Source organism: Bombina bombina, chromosome 5 (genome assembly GCF_027579735.1).
Source record: "Bombina bombina isolate aBomBom1 chromosome 5, aBomBom1.pri, whole genome shotgun sequence".
NCBI classification, from domain to species: domain Eukaryota; kingdom Metazoa; phylum Chordata; class Amphibia; order Anura; family Bombinatoridae; genus Bombina; species Bombina bombina.
In genome coordinates, this window is record NC_069503.1 from 1,165,738,733 (window position 1) to 1,165,756,447 (window position 17,715).

The 17,715-nt window shown below is 44.2% G+C and overlaps 1 protein-coding gene across 1 annotated transcript in view; it reads right to left on the bottom strand.

Annotated features, from left to right (window-relative positions):
* MAF1 (MAF1 homolog, negative regulator of RNA polymerase III) overlaps positions 1-17,715 on the bottom strand; it is a gene marked incomplete in the record, with an annotated part of 161,163 nt that overhangs the window by 120,620 nt on the left and 22,828 nt on the right. The window contains 2 exon segments of the mRNA XM_053715512.1: positions 6,427-6,555; positions 16,696-16,809. Coding sequence (XP_053571487.1) covers positions 6,427-6,555; positions 16,696-16,778 — 212 coding nt within the window.

Here is a 17,715-nt window from a genome sequence, read left to right on the forward strand (position 1 = left end):
TCAGAGCTCCTTTAGTCTAAGGTTCACTTTCACTGTCCCTGGGAGATTATATATTTAAGTCCTTGCCCCAGGTGCTAACCCTTTAAGATGGTTTGTAGTGAGGGGAACGTTTTAATTTCATGTGATCATTTTTTATATTAGGGTTTTCCCTATGATCTCCTCCATTTTCTTTAGCAGATGTCTAAGATAATATGGTTTTAGCAGATAACCTTTAGGGCTCAAACACTACTTATTTGACTGTGCTGATTTAAAGTGACAGTTTTGTCTTTATTTATTTATTTATTTTTATGAATAATATATGGTGAATCTTTCGTATTCTTCTGTTTTCATTTTTAAGTGAAACTTTTTCAATGAATTCTGTTTGGTCCTTAAAGGGACACTGAACCCAATTTTTTTCTTTCATGATTCAGAATGAGCATGCAATTTTAAGCAACTTTCTAATTTACTCCTATTATCAATTTTTCTTCGTTCTCTTGCTATCTTTATTTGAAATAAAAGCCATCTAAGCTTTTTGGGGTTAAGAACTCTGGACAGCACTTTTTGATTGGTGGATGGATTTTTTCCACCAATCAGCAAGGACAACCCAGGTTGTTCACCAAAATGGGCCGGCATCTAAACTTAGATTCTTGCATTTCAAATAAAGATACCAATAGAATAAAGAAAATTTGAAAATAGGAGTAAATTAGAAAGTTGCTTAAAAATTCATGCTCTATCTGAATCACAAAAGAAAAATTTTGGGTACAGTGTCCCTTTAATCACTAAATATTGTTTTTATTAATTATGCAAGATTTGTGTGTTGTTCCTCGCTGGATCTCTTGAGTTAGAGATAGTGTGTTGCCCATGAGCCTTTGTCCCAAGCCTCTATGGAGTCACATGCAGTGCCCTGCGGTTCCTCTCATTCTCCTGGGAAGAGTGTATTTGTATTCAGAACTGACAGCTCTGGTATACTCTGCGTTATCTGCAGCTGGTTTCTTTTCCTTGTTTATAGGGAAAATGCAAGAGGACATTTAATGTTTCAGATTATAAGGTTTCTACACCACATGCTGCTACACAGGTTTGTCTTCTTCTAAGTTTGATGAGGAGGATTTGCCGGTAGTTTGAGGGCGAAATCTCAGATCTGGACAGTATAATTCCTTCATCTGTTGCTGAATAATTCCTACATCTGTTTTCCTTCAGATGTATGCTTCAACACCTTGTGTAATGTTATAGGAAGTTTTAGCTACTTGGACAACACCGACCCGCCTGTCGTCACCCCTTTGAAGTTTTGTAAACTATCAGTTCTGTGTTTTTCCTATTGATGAGGAAGTGGTTTAGACGTGCTATGGGAATTTTCACAGGAATAGGAGAAGCTGGGGATATCCTTCTCTCTGTCTACCATCCTTTAAAGGAATTTCCTGTCGCTGTCTCCTTCAAAATGCAAGGTGTCTTTAGTAGATAGGAGCTTTCTACTATAGCTATGAGAACTTAGATCCCTGTGGAGGTAGCTAGCTCCTTTTCGGGTCCATGATTAAGAAGCTGGAGGTGTAATTGTTCATTTAGAACAATGCCTTGTCTTATTAGACTTGCTTACTAGCCCGCTGGGCTTTGTGGCTGTGATCTTGATTAACTGCCTGTGGCTTAGTGGTACAGCCTAGGCTTTATAGTCTGCAGTTGCAGGTTTTATATTTAGGTTGTCCTCCAATCCACGCTTCTGGCATTTCCTTTTTAGGATATTCGGCCATAATTTTCCTCTGACCTTTCAGGAAACACTCGTCAAGAGAGTAAGACTGGAGGAAAGTTTTCTTTCCTCTTTCTACAGGAACAGTCATGTCTTTTTGAGTCCTATCTAGAATTCCTCCCTTAGGCAGATTTCTCCTTCTAGAGTATATGCGATCCAGGTATGATGAGAGACTTTCCTGGAACTGGGTTCAGGATTTTTCTCTCGGGGAGTGATAATTCCAGTCCTAGTGTGGGAACAGGTTCTGGGTATTTATCTCAGGTAACTCAGGTTCTGATTGTTAAACTAATATCCTCTCTCCTTTGGTCATGAGGGCCTGTTCATAACAAGCAGAGACCTGAAGGATATATATGACAGGTCTCTTCCATCCTTTGGACAATCTCTCTTTTCAGTGATCTTGTCAATCTACTTTCCCATAGATGGGAATGAATCTGTGAGAGAATCCCTTGTCCCATCTACAAGGGTGATTTAATGGATCTACCACCACTATTCCTTGATTGCACCCACTACTGTCTGATCTCGGAAGTTTAAGATGCCAGGTTTGGTCTGTACCTGGATGGGAGACCGCCTGGGATTGTCAGGTGCCGTAGACGTGGCCCTTAATAGATTCTCTATCTAGGAGAGGAGGTCTAACAGAGGTCAAATTAATTAAGGAATTTTTCCTTTTCTCCTCTCTGCAGTCTAATGTCCCACCAACAGCAAGCTCTTGTGGTCTGGTAGATGGCTTAGCCATTTTACAACCAGGAGGTTGAGAGTTTGGATCTAGCTGCAGTTGATTTTTCTTCACTGTTCAGTGACTCTTTGTATGGAGGGATTTGGTCATATGGTACCCATGGACTTCATTCCCTTTGATATTTTCCATGAATGGAGATCTCTCGGATCTGTCTTAGAGAATGGATCTTGTTTCGTTCTGCTACAGACTCTCTCCTGTAGTGGGTTTTTTTTTTCAGGAGTATCTGTCTCAGGGCGCGTGCTTCTGAGACGTTCCTAGGTGATGTGAATATAGACACCAACCTGCTGGGCTGGTAAGCAATCTGGGTCTAATGAAGGTGCAAGGCAAGCGGCCGCTGCAAACTCCCATGCCGGCCCGGACTGTGGCTCAGGGTGATGACGTCACAGACGCCGCCGTAGTATTGGCAAAGTCAGACAGGTAGGGCATGCGGTGACTGGGTGCAATGCCTAAATGGGCAACGAATCAATTGCCGCAATCAGCAATACAAAAATAGAGAAGGCAGCACCAGCATTAAATTTAAAAAAACTCTTTATTTTCTTAAAGGCTAAACAAGTGTGACACAGAATGAACGTCTGACGCGTTTCACGCCCCCTAGTGGCGTTTCATCAGAGACAACAGGTGTTCCTAAACATGGCCCTCTTATACTGGGACATATTAATTCCATATTTAACCCCTTAATGTCAAAAACAAACAAACATTAAAAGTATATGTGTTTAACATAAAATATGCTACAGTCTACATTATCCTATGTTCATTAGAGCTGAATCAAATTGAAGGAACAATTATTAAGTTGACATACAAGGCTTTTTTGAAATTTGGTCTCCTATCTTGCTAATATCTAGGTATTTAAATATTTCTTATATCCCCTACAAAACTAATGGGGAATCAACCTTATTATGTTTGGAAATACTACCTTAAAATCTATCAATGTTAAAATACATACAAGGAAGTTTTACAGTAGACTATTGGTTCCATATAAATTAACCCTAATAGTCCCTCTGCCTATATGTTTTAATCAGACCTTTAGGAATTATTCCTGATGCTAAAATGTATACAGGAAATTTATCACAATTAACTGTGTATTTTACATAAATTATTCCTAACGGATTCTTCAGGTGTGGGAGAAATAGGTACCACACCAAATTACTACTTATCTCCCTCTTATGATATCCCTTCTACTTATTAAGTGGGTCTTTATGCCCAATGCTGCCGCTTCGCTAATTATATGAAGTAGCTAATGTCCCATTCCAGGTTCAGGCCATCAGGAATTCTGGTTTTAAGTTGGTAAATCCAGTATAATTCCTTCCTGTCCAAAATTTTGTACCTGTTCCCACCTCTTAAAGGGACCTTAGATACATCAATAATTTTAACCTTGAAATCTCCTACATTAGTGAAATTAATAATTGTTCCTTCAATTTGATTCAGCTCTAATGAACATAGGATAATGTAGACTGTAGCATATTTTATGTTAAACACATATACTTTTAATGTTTGTTTGTTTTTGACATTAAGGGGTTAAATATGCAATTAATATGTCCCAGTATAAGAGGGCCATGTTTAGGAACACCTGTTGTCTCTGATGAAACGCCACTAGGGGGCGTGAAACGCGTTAGACGTTCATTCTGTGTCACACTTGTTTAGCCTTTAAGAAAATATAGATTTTTTTCTAAATTTAATGCTGGTGCTGCCTTCTCTATTTTTGTAAAGCAATCTGGGTCTAGTTGAGTGTCTGCCCTCCCCTCTAACATCATCGAGGAGTGGAGAGTGATTTTCAATCCTCTGATGGCTTGGCCTCAGTAGCTCTTGGTTTGATTCCAGTCGGACATTATCACCTCAATGGTTTATTTCAACCACTAAGGAGGAACGCAGAGTTCCTTTGCCATGCTGGAGGTGACATGAATTGTTCGGTGGGCGGAAGCTCACAATTGCTGTCATCCACTTTCCAGGGGTGGACTAGTAGTAATCAGATTTCTGAACAGTCAGATATTTCATCTCGGGGAGTGGGCTCTCCATCCGGAGGTGTTCTCTAGGTAGACCCCCAAATGGGGGTTCTGGAATTCACTTCTGATGGCGTTTTGGCAGAACTTCAAGTTTCCAAGGTACGGTTCCTGGGCAAAGGATCCGCCGACCGCCCTGATAGATGTCCTGGCGTTTATTGGAATTCAGTCTTTCTTTTCTGTTTTCTCTTTTTGCTCTCCTTCTGCAAGTTATTGCTCGTATTCAACAGGAGAGAGCATCTGTGTTTTATTAGCCCCTACGTGGCATCTCAGGATCTGGTATGCAGACCTAGTGAATATGTAGTCTCTCCTCTTTGGAGACTCCCTCTGAGGAAGGACCATCTGAATCAGGGTCCATCCAAATCTTGCTGCTGACGTTCACTTGGAGATTAAATAGTTTTGTCTAAGCGTGGGTTTTTTCTGAGTCGGTCATTGAGTCCATGACTCAGGTTCGCTTGCCAGTTGCTAGTGAGATTGCCTTAAGTTATGGCGTAAATATCTATTTGTTTATGTGAATCCAAGGGTTCCTCTTGGAGTAGAGTCAGGACCCCTAGAATTTTATCCTCTCTCCAGGATGGTCTGGAGAAGGGTTTGTCAGTTGGTACCATGAGGGGTCTGAATTCTGCATTGTCTATTTTGCTACATAAACATCTGGCGGACGTGCCAGATGTGCAATCTCTTGTCAGGTCCTGGTCAGAATACGGAATAAGGCACTTGCATTCAATGGATTTACGTGGTTATCTTGGAAGGTTTTGTCTCTTATTGCTATCTATCTGCTCGGTGAGTTTCAGAACTCTCAGCTTTGCAGTATGATTCGCCTCATCATATCTTTCAGATAAGGCGGTTCTTCATACCGTTTCTTCCAGGTTATTCGGATATAAAAAGTTTTAAGCAGGAAATTGTTGTTACTTCTTTATGTCCTATTCCTTCTTTTCATAAGGAACGTTTGTTGCACAAATTGGATGTTGTGCGTGTTTTTAAATTCTATCTACAGGCGACTAGGTTTTTTCACCAGTCTTCTGCCTTGTTTGTTTATTTCTCTGGGAAATGTATAGGTCAGAAAGCTTCTGCTACTTCTCTTTCTCTCGGGTTGAGAAGTATAATTAGTTTGGCTTAGGTGTCTGCTGGACAGCACTCTCCTGAGAGTTTTACAGCTCTTTCCACTAGGGCTGTCTCTGCTTCTTGGGCTTTTAAGAATGAAACTTTGGGGGATCAGAATTGCAAGGCTACAATTTTTTCCTCTCTGCATATTTTTTTCAATTTTGCTATTTTGGCCTCAGCTGAGGCTTATTTTGGGAAGGGTTCTTCAAGAGGTAAGTGCCTTCTGTTTAGGTTACCTGTCTTGTCCCTAACTAATCATCTGTGTCCTCTAGCTTGGGTATTGATTCCCAACAGTAATTGATGATGATGCCGTGTACTCAACATATCTTAGGAAAGAAAACAAAATGTATGCTTATGATAAATTTCTTTCTTTCCGGACATGGTGAGTCCACGGCCCCGCCCTTTATTTTAAGACAGTTATTTTTTACTGAAACCTCAGTCACCTCTGCACCTTGTTTAGCTTCTTTTTCTCCATTTATCTTCGGTCGAATGACTGGGGGTTGTGGGAAGGGAAGTGATACTTAACAGCTTTGCTGTGGTGCTCTTTGCCTCCTCCTGCTGACCGGGAGTGGTATTCCCAACAGTAACTGATGATGCCGTGGACTTACCATATCTGAAAGAAAGAAATTTATCAGCTAAGCATACATTTAGTTTTAATGTCAGGACAGAGAAGCAGATGGCCAATAAATACTTTTTGACACCAAGCAGTCCATAACAAAATAGATTATATGAGAACACAGGACGATACTTACTAGCGATTTGGATAGTTTGCTGGGTATCTGAATACTACGCCATGTACACTCTCCCTATACAGGATGCCTGCTTATCGCATTTATCCCAACTACATAAAAAAAAAAATGCTTTGTTTAGAGTAATACCTGCCAGGGCTGACACCTCCGGTCTGGGGTGGAGATAGAGCTTCGAGAACGTGAGGCTGGCCCTCCTGGCAGAACTGCTTAAACATGTGCTTGTCATCTCCAGCCATCTTGCAGGAATAGCTCTCGATCCTGGGGACATAAAGGATAGGTTTTGTCACTCAGCCACATCTACTGCACTTCTCACAGCAGTAACTAGACTGGCTATTTGTACCTGTTGTATAGTGCGTTCGCACTGCTGAATGTAAAAAGCTCACACTCCTACTGTATATATAGCACTCCTTCCCCTTCACCTAAAAGATTTCAGTTTGTTTTTCAATTGAATTGTACAGTTTCTAGGTCACATTAAAGGTGGAAAAAGTTCTGAAATGATTTATCTTTGTCACATTTTTTTACATCACAGAAACCTGGCATTTTAACAGGGGTGTGTAGACTTTTTATATCGTGCGTGCATACATATATATATATATATATATATATATATATATATATATATATACACACACACACACACACATACATATACATGCATACATACACACACATACACAGTAGATGTGAGTAAACTGCACAGGAACGTCTTCAGCAAGAAAAAAATCCAACGTAGTGCTGACCACCACCTACCCAAGAAAAGCAGGAAAGGAAGGATAGAACCCAGAACCGGCAGAGAAAAAAATACCTGCTGAGGTGGTTATACTTCCCTCTAGGGAGGCTACACAAGATCTATGACACACGGTCAAAGTTCAACAGATCAGACAGATCCCTGATCCTCACTCTGGGCAACGGTACCAGCACCAGAGTGACTGGCAATGTCCGAAAGACAAAGGAATTAAAAAATTCCGCGAATCACCAGGACCTTCAGGAAGGAAAAGGGAGGGGATCTAGCCTCCCAAAATTAACTTGGTTTCCAGAACCCAGTCATCGCTCCCTTCCCGAACAGCTCCCCGCACACAGGTATGGAGTGTAAAGCTGTAGATGGACCCAAAAGATCAAGTACCGAATGAAGAACCATTCGGCCACTACGGTCGACCCAGCTGAAAAGTCCAATTCTCCGATAAGAGAGAAAAATCTGCTCATAGTAACAGAAGATGTCCAGGAAACGGGAACTGGTCCGACCCGAACCAATCCTAAGGGATCTGGATACAGAAACCCAAAATGTCCAGTCAAAGATAAGGACAAAAAAAGAAAAACACAGACACCTGGAACCAGTTTTAAACAAACTAATAACCCCTGAGGAACCACCGGGTTACCCCATCCGGAGAAGACCTTGCACCACATGCAATCCCAAATCACATCCAAGGCACCATGGACACTAAACTCTCACACAAGTATCCCAGACACAGAGTGCTTCAAGACCTCAGCAGGATTCAAACTCCCAACCTAAAGGGTGCTAGGCAATGATAAAAGCCACACAGCGACTCTGGTTGACCCCTAAAGGCTCTAGGGACAACACACACTAAGTCCAAAGACTAAGGTAAACGAACAAGAGAACAGAGCCCAAACCAGGAAAATCTGGATTGAGAAGATAACAATAGTCTCCAAGATCCTCTTAGGACCAACTTCCCGGAAGCACTACGATTTACGATAAAAAAGCATTCTAACCCCAGGTGGATGCAAACCTAAACGCCTAACAGGGGCTACACCCGAAAAGAAGAAGGAGACCACATAAACTGTCAAGCTCCAAAAGTATGGGAGCAGACGAGATTCCGCAAGAAGAACAAATACCAATAGGCCCTAACTTCCTGAAACCGATGACCAGAAGGCCAATTCCCAGAAAAAAGGACAAAAAGGCCCAATTAGTCTTGACCCTAAGGAAGAGGTACCGTCATGTCATGGTTTTTTCCTTGCTTTGTTTGCCATGTGCTGCTGGCAGCCACTTTACTCACCTCTCTTGCTGACTCTGGTGCATAGTGTGTGATGCTGCTCATTTCCTGCACGCCCTTTTATGGCCAGACTGGTGTACATCATCCGTGTGAGACAGGTTGCAGTTTCAGAATTGTGATGTTGTCGCTTATTATTTAAAGGGCCTCTGTTCGGTATGCTTTGCCCTTGTGTTGTCTCAGACCTGTTTGCGAGTTCCAGTGTATTACCTGGCTGTCTGACGTCCCTCCTGGTTCCTGATCCCTGGCTTGTTCCTGACTCTGCTGTTCTCCTTGTTCCTGATTCCGGCTTGTCTGACTATTCGCTTTGGCTCCTGACTCGTCTGACTACCAGCTGGTAGGTGTGATTATTTTTGCACTTCTCATCTCAGTCTGATTCCTGGCACCCTGACATTACGCAAGGGCAATGAATCCTGATGGTGCTAATAATCCACCTTTACCTGCCATCATTTCCAGGATGGATGAACAGGATCACAGCTTAGATCAATTTGCACTAGCCCTGCAAACTCTGTTGACTCGCACTGCACATTTGGACCAAAGTGTCCTGCAAGTTATGGCTGCTCCCGTTTCCGCTGCTGCACCTAGTCCTACCAGGAGCATGTCCGGTTCTGCACCTCTACCTCAGCGATATGGAGGTGATCCTAAATAGTGCAGAGGATTTTTGAACCAGGTGGGCATTTACTTTGAGATGTTACCTCAGGCGCTTCCCTCTGACAGAGCTAAGGTGGGATTTCTCATCTTGTTACTCTCTGACACAGCTTTTGCCTGGGGTAATCCCTTGTGGGAGACTAGTAAACCTGTGATTTCAAATTACCCTGAATTTGTGGCCTCCTTTCGAAGGGTATTTGATGTTCCGGCTCGCTCCTCCTCTGCTGCTAAACGACTCATGTCCATTCAGCAAGGTACAAGATCTGTTGCTCAGTATGCCATTGAGCTCCGTACGCTTGCCGCAGAGGTAGGTTGGAACAATGAAGCCCTTGTCGCAGCCTTATTTCATGGGCTCTCTGATGCGATTAAAGACGAAGTTGCTGCCAGAGATTTACCAGAGGATCTCGAGGCACTGGTGTCTTTTTTTATCCAAATTGACATCAGACTCAGAGAGAGGCCCTCTTTCAAGGAGCACTTGCGTAAGCCTCCTTTTCCGTTGTCTCCTACGTGTTCGTTCCCATCCATGCCTCCCTCTCCTCCTGGTCCCGAGTCACCAGGTACTGCTGAATCGATGCAGTTGGGATTCACGCGTCTCTCCGCAGCGGAGAGGGCCTTTAGGAGGAGGGAGGGGCTCTGCCTCTATTGTGGGTTACAGGGCCACCTTTTGAAGTCTTGTCCTACACGGCCGGGAAACGCTAACACCTAAGGTACTGTCGGGGGCAAACCTTGGGTGGTTTATCCTCTTCCCCGGAACCACTAAAGGAAAAACCTTTGGTTACGGTTGTCCTTTCCTGGGTGGACTCCTCCATAGTCACCCAGGCTCTTGTTGACTCAGGTGCTGCGGGCAATTTCATTGACAGTGCTTTTGTATCAAAGCACTCCATTCCTGTTTTGCCTTGGTCAGTTCCGCTTGCTATTGAGGCCATTGATGGCAGGCCCCTTCAGCCCGCACTCTTTACTCATGAAACCGTGCCGTTATCAATGGCTGTTGGGGCTCCAGGTGATAAATTCTCCGCATTTTCCAGTTGTTCTGGGTTATCCAAAAGCACAATTTCAGTCTTGACTGGCGCAGGTCCGAAATGTTGTTGTGGTCTCAGCAATGTATTTCCATTTGTCTTCGGAAATCAGTTGAAGTCCTGTGCACTTCTTCAGTATCTCAATTTCCAGAGGAGTACCGAGAGTTCCTAGACGTTTTTGACAAGGTGCGTGCTGGTACGTTGCCTCCTCACCGGTCTTACGATTGTGCCATAGACCTGCAACCCGGAGCCATTCCTCCTCGGGGCCGGGTTTACCCTCTGTCTATTGCGGAGAATTGTGCTATGGAGGAGTATGTTGCCGATGCTCTGTCGCGGGGGATCATCCGCAAATCCTGCTCTCCTGAAGGGGCTTGCTTCTTCTTTGTGAAGAAAAAGTGTGGCGAGTTAAGACCATGCATCGATTATAGGGGTCTTAATCGAATTACCATTAAGAATGCTTACCCTATTCCGCTCATTACGGAACTCTTTGACCGCCTCAAGGGAGCTACAGTCTTTTCTAAATTTCATTTGAGAGGAGCGTACAATCTCGTTAGGATCAAGGAGGGCCACGAATGGAAAACAGCATTTAACACCAGGAGCGGACATTATGAGTATCTTGTAATGCCCTTTGGCCTATGTAATGCTCCTGCTGTTTTCCAGGAATTTATTAATGATGTCCTACGAGATATGTTGCAACAGTGTGTTGTGGTGTTCTTAGACAACATCCTCATACACTTGAGGCTCATCGTTCTGATGTTACACGGGTTCTTCAGAGACTACGTGAGAACGGCCTGTTTTGTAAACTCGAGAAATATGAGTTCAATCAGACTCAAGTAACCTTCCTAGGTTATGTTATCTCCGTTGCAGGGTTCTCCATGGATCTATACAAGTTGTCTGCAGTTCTGCAGTGGCCTCGCCCAGTCGGTCTTCGGTCTATTCAACGTTTTTTGGGGTTCGCCAATTACTATAGAAAGTTTATTTAAAACCTTTCTTCCTTGGTCAAACCTATCACAGACATGACCTGTAAAGAGAATGATCCACTCCATTGGTCACCTACTGCCATTAAGGCCTTTGATAGTCTTAAGACTGCCTTTGCTGCCTCTCTAGTTCTGGCTCATCCTAACCCTGTTCTGCCTTTCATTCTTGAGGTCGATGCTTCTGAGACTGGAGGAGGTGCCCTCTTGTCTCAACGTCCTACGCCTGATGGTTCCTTGAATCCGTGCGGTTTCTTCTCTAAGAAATTGTCTCCAGCGGTGTGCAATTATGAAATTGGCGACAGGGAATTACTGGGCATAATTTTGTCACTCAAGGAATGGAGGCATCTTCTAGAGGGTACTAGCGTACCAGTGCTCATTCTTACTGACCACAAAAATTTAACTTATCTATCCGAAGCAAAATGTTAGTCGCCCTGACAGGCCAGATGGGCGCTATTTTTGTCTCTGTTTAATTATGTGGTCTCCTACCTGCCTGGTAGTAAGAATGTTAGGGCTGATGCCCTCTCTCGACAATTTTTGCCTCTGTCCAAGGAGGAGTCTGTACCTACTCCAGTTATACCTCCTGACCATATGTACTAATTTGACTTCTCCCTTGGGGGAGGAGATCCTGGCTGCACAAACCAATGCACCTCCTGAGAAACCTAGTGGTAAGTGTTTTGTTTCTGAGAATCTTCAAACTAAACTTTTGCACACTTACCACTATCCTAAAGCCGCAGGTCACCCGGGCAAGAACCAAATGATTTGGTCTGTCATTCGACAATTCTGGTAGCCAGGTCTTCGTTCTGATGTTGCTGCGTATGTTTGTACACAGAATAAGACTCCTCAACGTCTTCCTGTGGGTCTTCTTCAACCTATTGCTAATGGTGAGCGTCCTTGGACACATCTTTCCATGGACTTCATTGTCGAGCTCCCTGTTTCCAATGGCAATACTGTTATCCTTTGGTGGTTGACCGTTTTTCTAAAATGTCACATTGCATTCCCTTGAAGAAGCTGCCTACCACTCAGGTGTTTGCTTCAATTTTTGCCCAGGAGGTCTTCCATTTACATGGGTTACCCAAGGAGATAGTGTCGGACCGGGGTAGCCAGTTTGTCTCCAGATTTTGGCGTTCCTTTTGTGCTCAAATGGGGATCCAGCTTTCCTTCTCCTCGGCATATCACCCTCAATCCAATGGGGCTGCGGAACGGTCTAATCAAGCTCTGGAACAGTTCCTCCGTTGCTATGTCTCAGATCACCACAATAATTGGTCTGAACTGTTACCTTGGGCAGAGTTCGCTCGTAATAGTGCCATTAATGCTTCCTCCAAGTTATCCCCGTTCATGGCGAATTATGGGTTTCAACCATCCTTGTTGCCCGATTTATTCATGTCTCAGGGTATTCCGGCTTTGGAGGAGCATCTCCGGCAACTCTGTTCCATGTGGGTGCAGATTCAGGATTGCCTTCATCGTTCTATGCAGCGTCAAAAGTTCCAGGCTGATCGTAGGCGTCTGCCCGTGCCTTCTTACCAGGTTGGTGAGAGTGTTTGGCTGTCCTCCTGCAACTTGAACCTTTGTGTGCCTTCCAATAAACTGGCTCCCCATTATGTTGGTCCTTTTGAATACTCCGACGGGTCAATCCTGTGGCCTACGCTCTTGACTTTCCTCCTGCAATGCGCATCTCCAATGTTTTTCATGTCTCCCTCTTGAAACCATTGGTTTGTAATCGGTTTACCACTGTGATGCCTCACCCCCGTCCTATCTTTGTTGACAACCATGAAGAATATGAGGTTAGCAGCATTACTGACTCTCATATGTCCAGGGGCTGCGTACAGTATTTAGTTCACTGGAGGGGCTATGGTCCGGAGGAGCGTTCATGGGTTCCCTCCTCTGATGTTCATGCTCCTGCCCTCCTCCGTGCCTTCCATGCCCGTTTCTCCAATAAGCCTTTTGTCCTCCAGCGGGGGAGGGGTCGTTGAGGGGAGGGTACTGCTTTGTTTGCTATGTGCTGCTGGCAGCCATTTTACTCACCTCTCTTGCCGACTCTGGTGCATAGTGTGTGAAGCTGCTCGTTTCCTGCATGCCCTTTTATGGCCAGACTGGTGTACATCATCCGTGTGAGACAGGTTGCAGTCTCAGAATTGTGATGTCATCACATATTATTTAAAGGGCCTCTGTTCAGTATGCTTTGTCCTTGCGTTGTCTCAGACCTGTTTGTGAGTTCCCGTGTATGACCTGGCTGTCTGACGTTCCTCCTGGTTCCTGACTCTGCTGTTCTCCTTGTTCCTGATTCCGGCTCGTCTGACTACTCGCTTTGGCTCTTGAGTCTTCTCATCTGACTACCAGCTCTGGTTTTGATTCCTGGCTTGTTATTTGACTTGTGGACTTTTTATTATTTTTTGCTATTAATAAAAGGTGCAATTGATTATTTTTGCACTTCTCGTCTCAGTCTGATTCCTGGCACCCTGACACATCATCAAGGAAACAGAGTCCAAGAGGACAATCCCAAAAGGAGGAGACGAGTAAACACCGCCAGAACCTGGAACCACGGATTTCCATGGAATCCTCCAAAACTCCAACTCAATATGAGAAGGAGTAACACTCTAGCACCTGAATCAAAAGATCCCAGGAGTCTACAGAGTACGCCCTAGCAGGATCCGAACCTCGGAAAACCGCGCCAGCCAAGCATGGATAGGACAATTAGGACTGAGCACAATCCCCTCTGATGACCCCAGAAGATAAACGAGGACCAGCCTGACGTCCTGGAACGAAAGGCCACCTATAACTTGTAACGCAAAACAAGAAACCGAAACTCAAACAAGAGTGAACCACTCGGCACCCCAACCGGACCAGCAAGGATTAACGGGCACCACGTGTCTAATATAGACCCCCAGGGACAGAAAACTAGTACCCAACCAGGACCAGCCTGAAGCATAGGGTACCCAAGGACTGTCCCAGGCCACATTAAGTCATAACCCCAGAAGGGATAGACAATAAAACAGACAAACTATAGAACATAATGTCCTATCTTCCACGTAACTTCCGCGGAAGCACCAATGCAACCACAAAATCGCTGGTATTAAATTTCAAAATTGTTCCCAAGGAAAAAAATTATAACAGACATAAGCTTTTAAAAATAAATAAAATACATCCTAACCTGATCAAAATAAAAGAGGGCAACACCCGCAGGTTAACGCGCAAGAAGAACAGACACATTAACAGGACCAGCCGGTCAGAGATCCAATTCTCCCAAAGCTCAGAACAGGATACCTTAAAGAAAAGAGTAAATTGGAGATTACTTAATCTCCCCCCCCCCTGTCTAATCCAGATTGCCGTCTGGGACAGAAGACCGAGGACCCCTCGAACCCATCAGGACTGGGATCCTCCAGCATCGCCAAAACATGTCATAGCTGGACTCAAAGGCGCGCCAGTCTATAACGAAAGGCAAGACTTACCTCCGTCGGGGTAACTGACGACCACGACGATTGGGCTCCTGAAGTCTCAGAGGAAACCGCTTCCCCAGAGAGCTGATCTGACCCAGACGATCCCCCGTCTGATGAGCCCTGGTTAACAGAACATGGACAATATCTCATCAACATCTCCCTTCCTGGAAGATGTAAATGTGCCAATGCCATAGATATGGCCACGCGGAACCGCGCCGTAACCTCTGGAGGAAACAAGCTGCCTTCTGGAGAAGGAGTAACGGCATTAAGGACACCTGCTTGCGTAGCCAAAGAAGGTTCTAGGGTACTCGCCTCGCAGGAAATAGGGTCCCCAGGGGCGGAAGGCTCGGCGTACTCTAAGTTCCCCGTTTTGGGAGAAAAGAGCACTCTAATGCGGAACATAACTGATGGGCGTGGATTACCCGGGCCATTTCATACTCCTCGCAAGAAGTAGAATCTGAATCAGAGACATCCGTCTCCAAAAATCAGAATCTCCCATAACTTGGATAGAAAGTATGGATAGAAAAATAAAAACAGCACCTTACACCACCAATGGCTGGGGCACTCACCACCTCCTATGACCCAGACAGCTAGCAAAACAGACTCTCCCCTTCGCCACTCGGTCAGGAATACCGAAATGGAGACTAGAAACGTGACCGTGTCTAGTCACAAGGTGCACCGTGCAGGCCTGAAAAAAAAGCGCACCAAGGCCACAAGGGCCGCACAGCCTGACAAAAAAGACTGTTATGTTCCGATAGCCATGAGCCCAAGAGACACTACACATTGACAGAATCACATAACAAACATGATAAAAGTCCCCCCCCCCCTGTTCAATAACCCCCCTCAGGCAATATTAACCCTCAATTCCATAAGATAAAGGAGTCCCAGTGAGACCCTGCTTCTTTGTTTATATTACACTTCACACATTGGAGTAAAATGAAACGATTTTACCGGAATCCACGCCGTGGAACAGGAACACGGCCTTTCAAGTGTGACAGATGGTAGCCTCGCTTCTGACATGGACTTGAGAGAACAAAGCAGGCAGCGAAACTCATCAACGCCGATTGCCTAGGAGCTGATAATATGAGTCCGGATGGTTTCGCAGAAATACTCTCCCTGCATCTCCAGACTCTAACTTTCATTCATGCTCTCACGACTACTTAAAACTCCAGTCCCAATTTGAAGAGTACTACCCTTCATAAGAGACTAACTTTAATCTTCCGACACTTCTCTGCCAACCTCCTGTGACGAAAGGCAAAGAATGACTGGGGGATGAGGGAAGTGGGGGAGGTATTTAAGCGTTTGCCTCCTCCTGGTGGCCAGGTTCTGAATTTCCACAAGTAATGAATGAAGCAGTGGACTCTCCTCCCATTAAGATGGAAACCTTAAGGAAAAGAAATAGGCCTCATTTATAATATGGACATACTAATATATTGCTTATCCTGCTACTGCCTGAAATAGATCTAATTGTTAAATCCTAGCTGAAGCAAAGTCCAGATATTAGGTACTGTTAGTATAGGCAGTTGTCAAAAACAGATTGCTTAGTATAACCCCAACAGAATTCCACAGTAGGATCGAGGTGGGAGACTGTCAAAAAAAGGGTACCCTCATATAGGTCAGTCCGTAGCAAAAGCAATTGTCACAGCTTGCGGTTATCAGTTGAGATTACTGTTCATGATGTAGTAGTGTGATAACTATATACAATGTTAAGCACCTCAAAGGGATTACGGTATATATACACATTTGCATACCTCATCAGGTGCCTATTGCCATCATTATATCATAGCCAAAAACAGATTTTTGTCTAATACCTTAACCATCTTCACGGCACGGTGAAACGCGCGTCACAAATTGTTTGTTAATGCTCTAAAAGGGATAGTCAGCTGCTATCCCTCAGAAACCATTCCCAGCTACAAATATTGAGGTGGTATAAGACAAGGGCGCTCCCCAATATGCAATACCAGCCGGAGTAAAGCCTTCTTCTTTAACAGAGTGGATAACACAGTAAGGCAAACACTGATGCCAGAAACATGGGAAATGGCTTTGCTGAGTGACTAACACCAATTACTGCCTGTGCCGTGAAGATGAAGGTTAAGATACACACACCATATGTATCTAGTCAGTGCACACTTGCCTACCAATGATATGAGCATCTCCAGTCTCTACACACAACTGTATTTATTACCTACACACACACCCCCATATGTATCTAGTTAGTGCATACTTACCTTTCAATGATGTGAGCATCTCCAGTCTCTACCCACAACTGTATTTATTACCTACACACACCATATGTATCTAGTCAGTGCATACTTACCTTCCAATGATGTGAGCATCTCCAGTCTCCACACATAATTGTGAATTCACAGCTTCAAAACAAGAATTCTCCAGGAGCTTCATCTCAAGACAGACGAAAGCAAATCTGGTAAACCTATAAAGAATAAAATGTATCACAATGTTAATAAAAAACACAAAAAAATAGAAATTTTATACAAATAAAATCAAATACCGACCATAAATGATTCAAATATAAAAAGTCAGAGTCCTCTGTAAGAAAAAAAAAAAAAAAAAAAAAGAATAAGAAAATGTATGCTCACCTGATAAATGTATTTCTTTTTTGACACGATGAGTCCACGGATCATCTTAATTACTAATGGGATATTCACCTCCTGGTCAGCAGGAGGAGGCAAAGAGCACCACAGCAGAGCTGTTAAATAGCTCCTCCCCTCCCTCCCACTCCAGTCATTCGACCGAAGTTAGGAAGAGAAAGGAAAAGCCAAGGTGCAGAGGTTTCTGAAGTTTACTTAATAACCCACAACCTGTCTAAAAGGAATAGGGCGGGCCGTGGACTCATCGTGTCAAAAAAGAAACAAATTTATCAGTTAAGCATAAATTTTCTTTTTTATGATCTTTTTTTTGCCATCTCCACCATATCCGCATACCAAATCCTGCGAGGCCAGGCCGGAGCTATGAGAATCACCGAAGCCCTCTCCTGTTTGATTCGAGCAATTACCCGAGGAAGAAGAGCAAAACGGAGGGAATAGGTATGCTAGACTGAAGGTCCAAGGGACTGCCAGAGCATCTAGCAGTTCCGCCTGGGGGTCCCTGGACCTCGACACGTATCTCGGTAGCTTGGCATTCTGACGGGATGCCATGAGATCCAATTCCGGCTGACCCCACTTGAGAATCAGATCGGAAAACACTTCCGGATGGAGTTCCCACTCCACCAGATGAAAGGTCTGCCTGCTCAGAAAACCCGCCTCCCAGTTGTCCACCCCTGGGATATGGATCGCCGATAGACAAGAGTGGGCCTCCGCCCAGTGGATTATATTGGTTA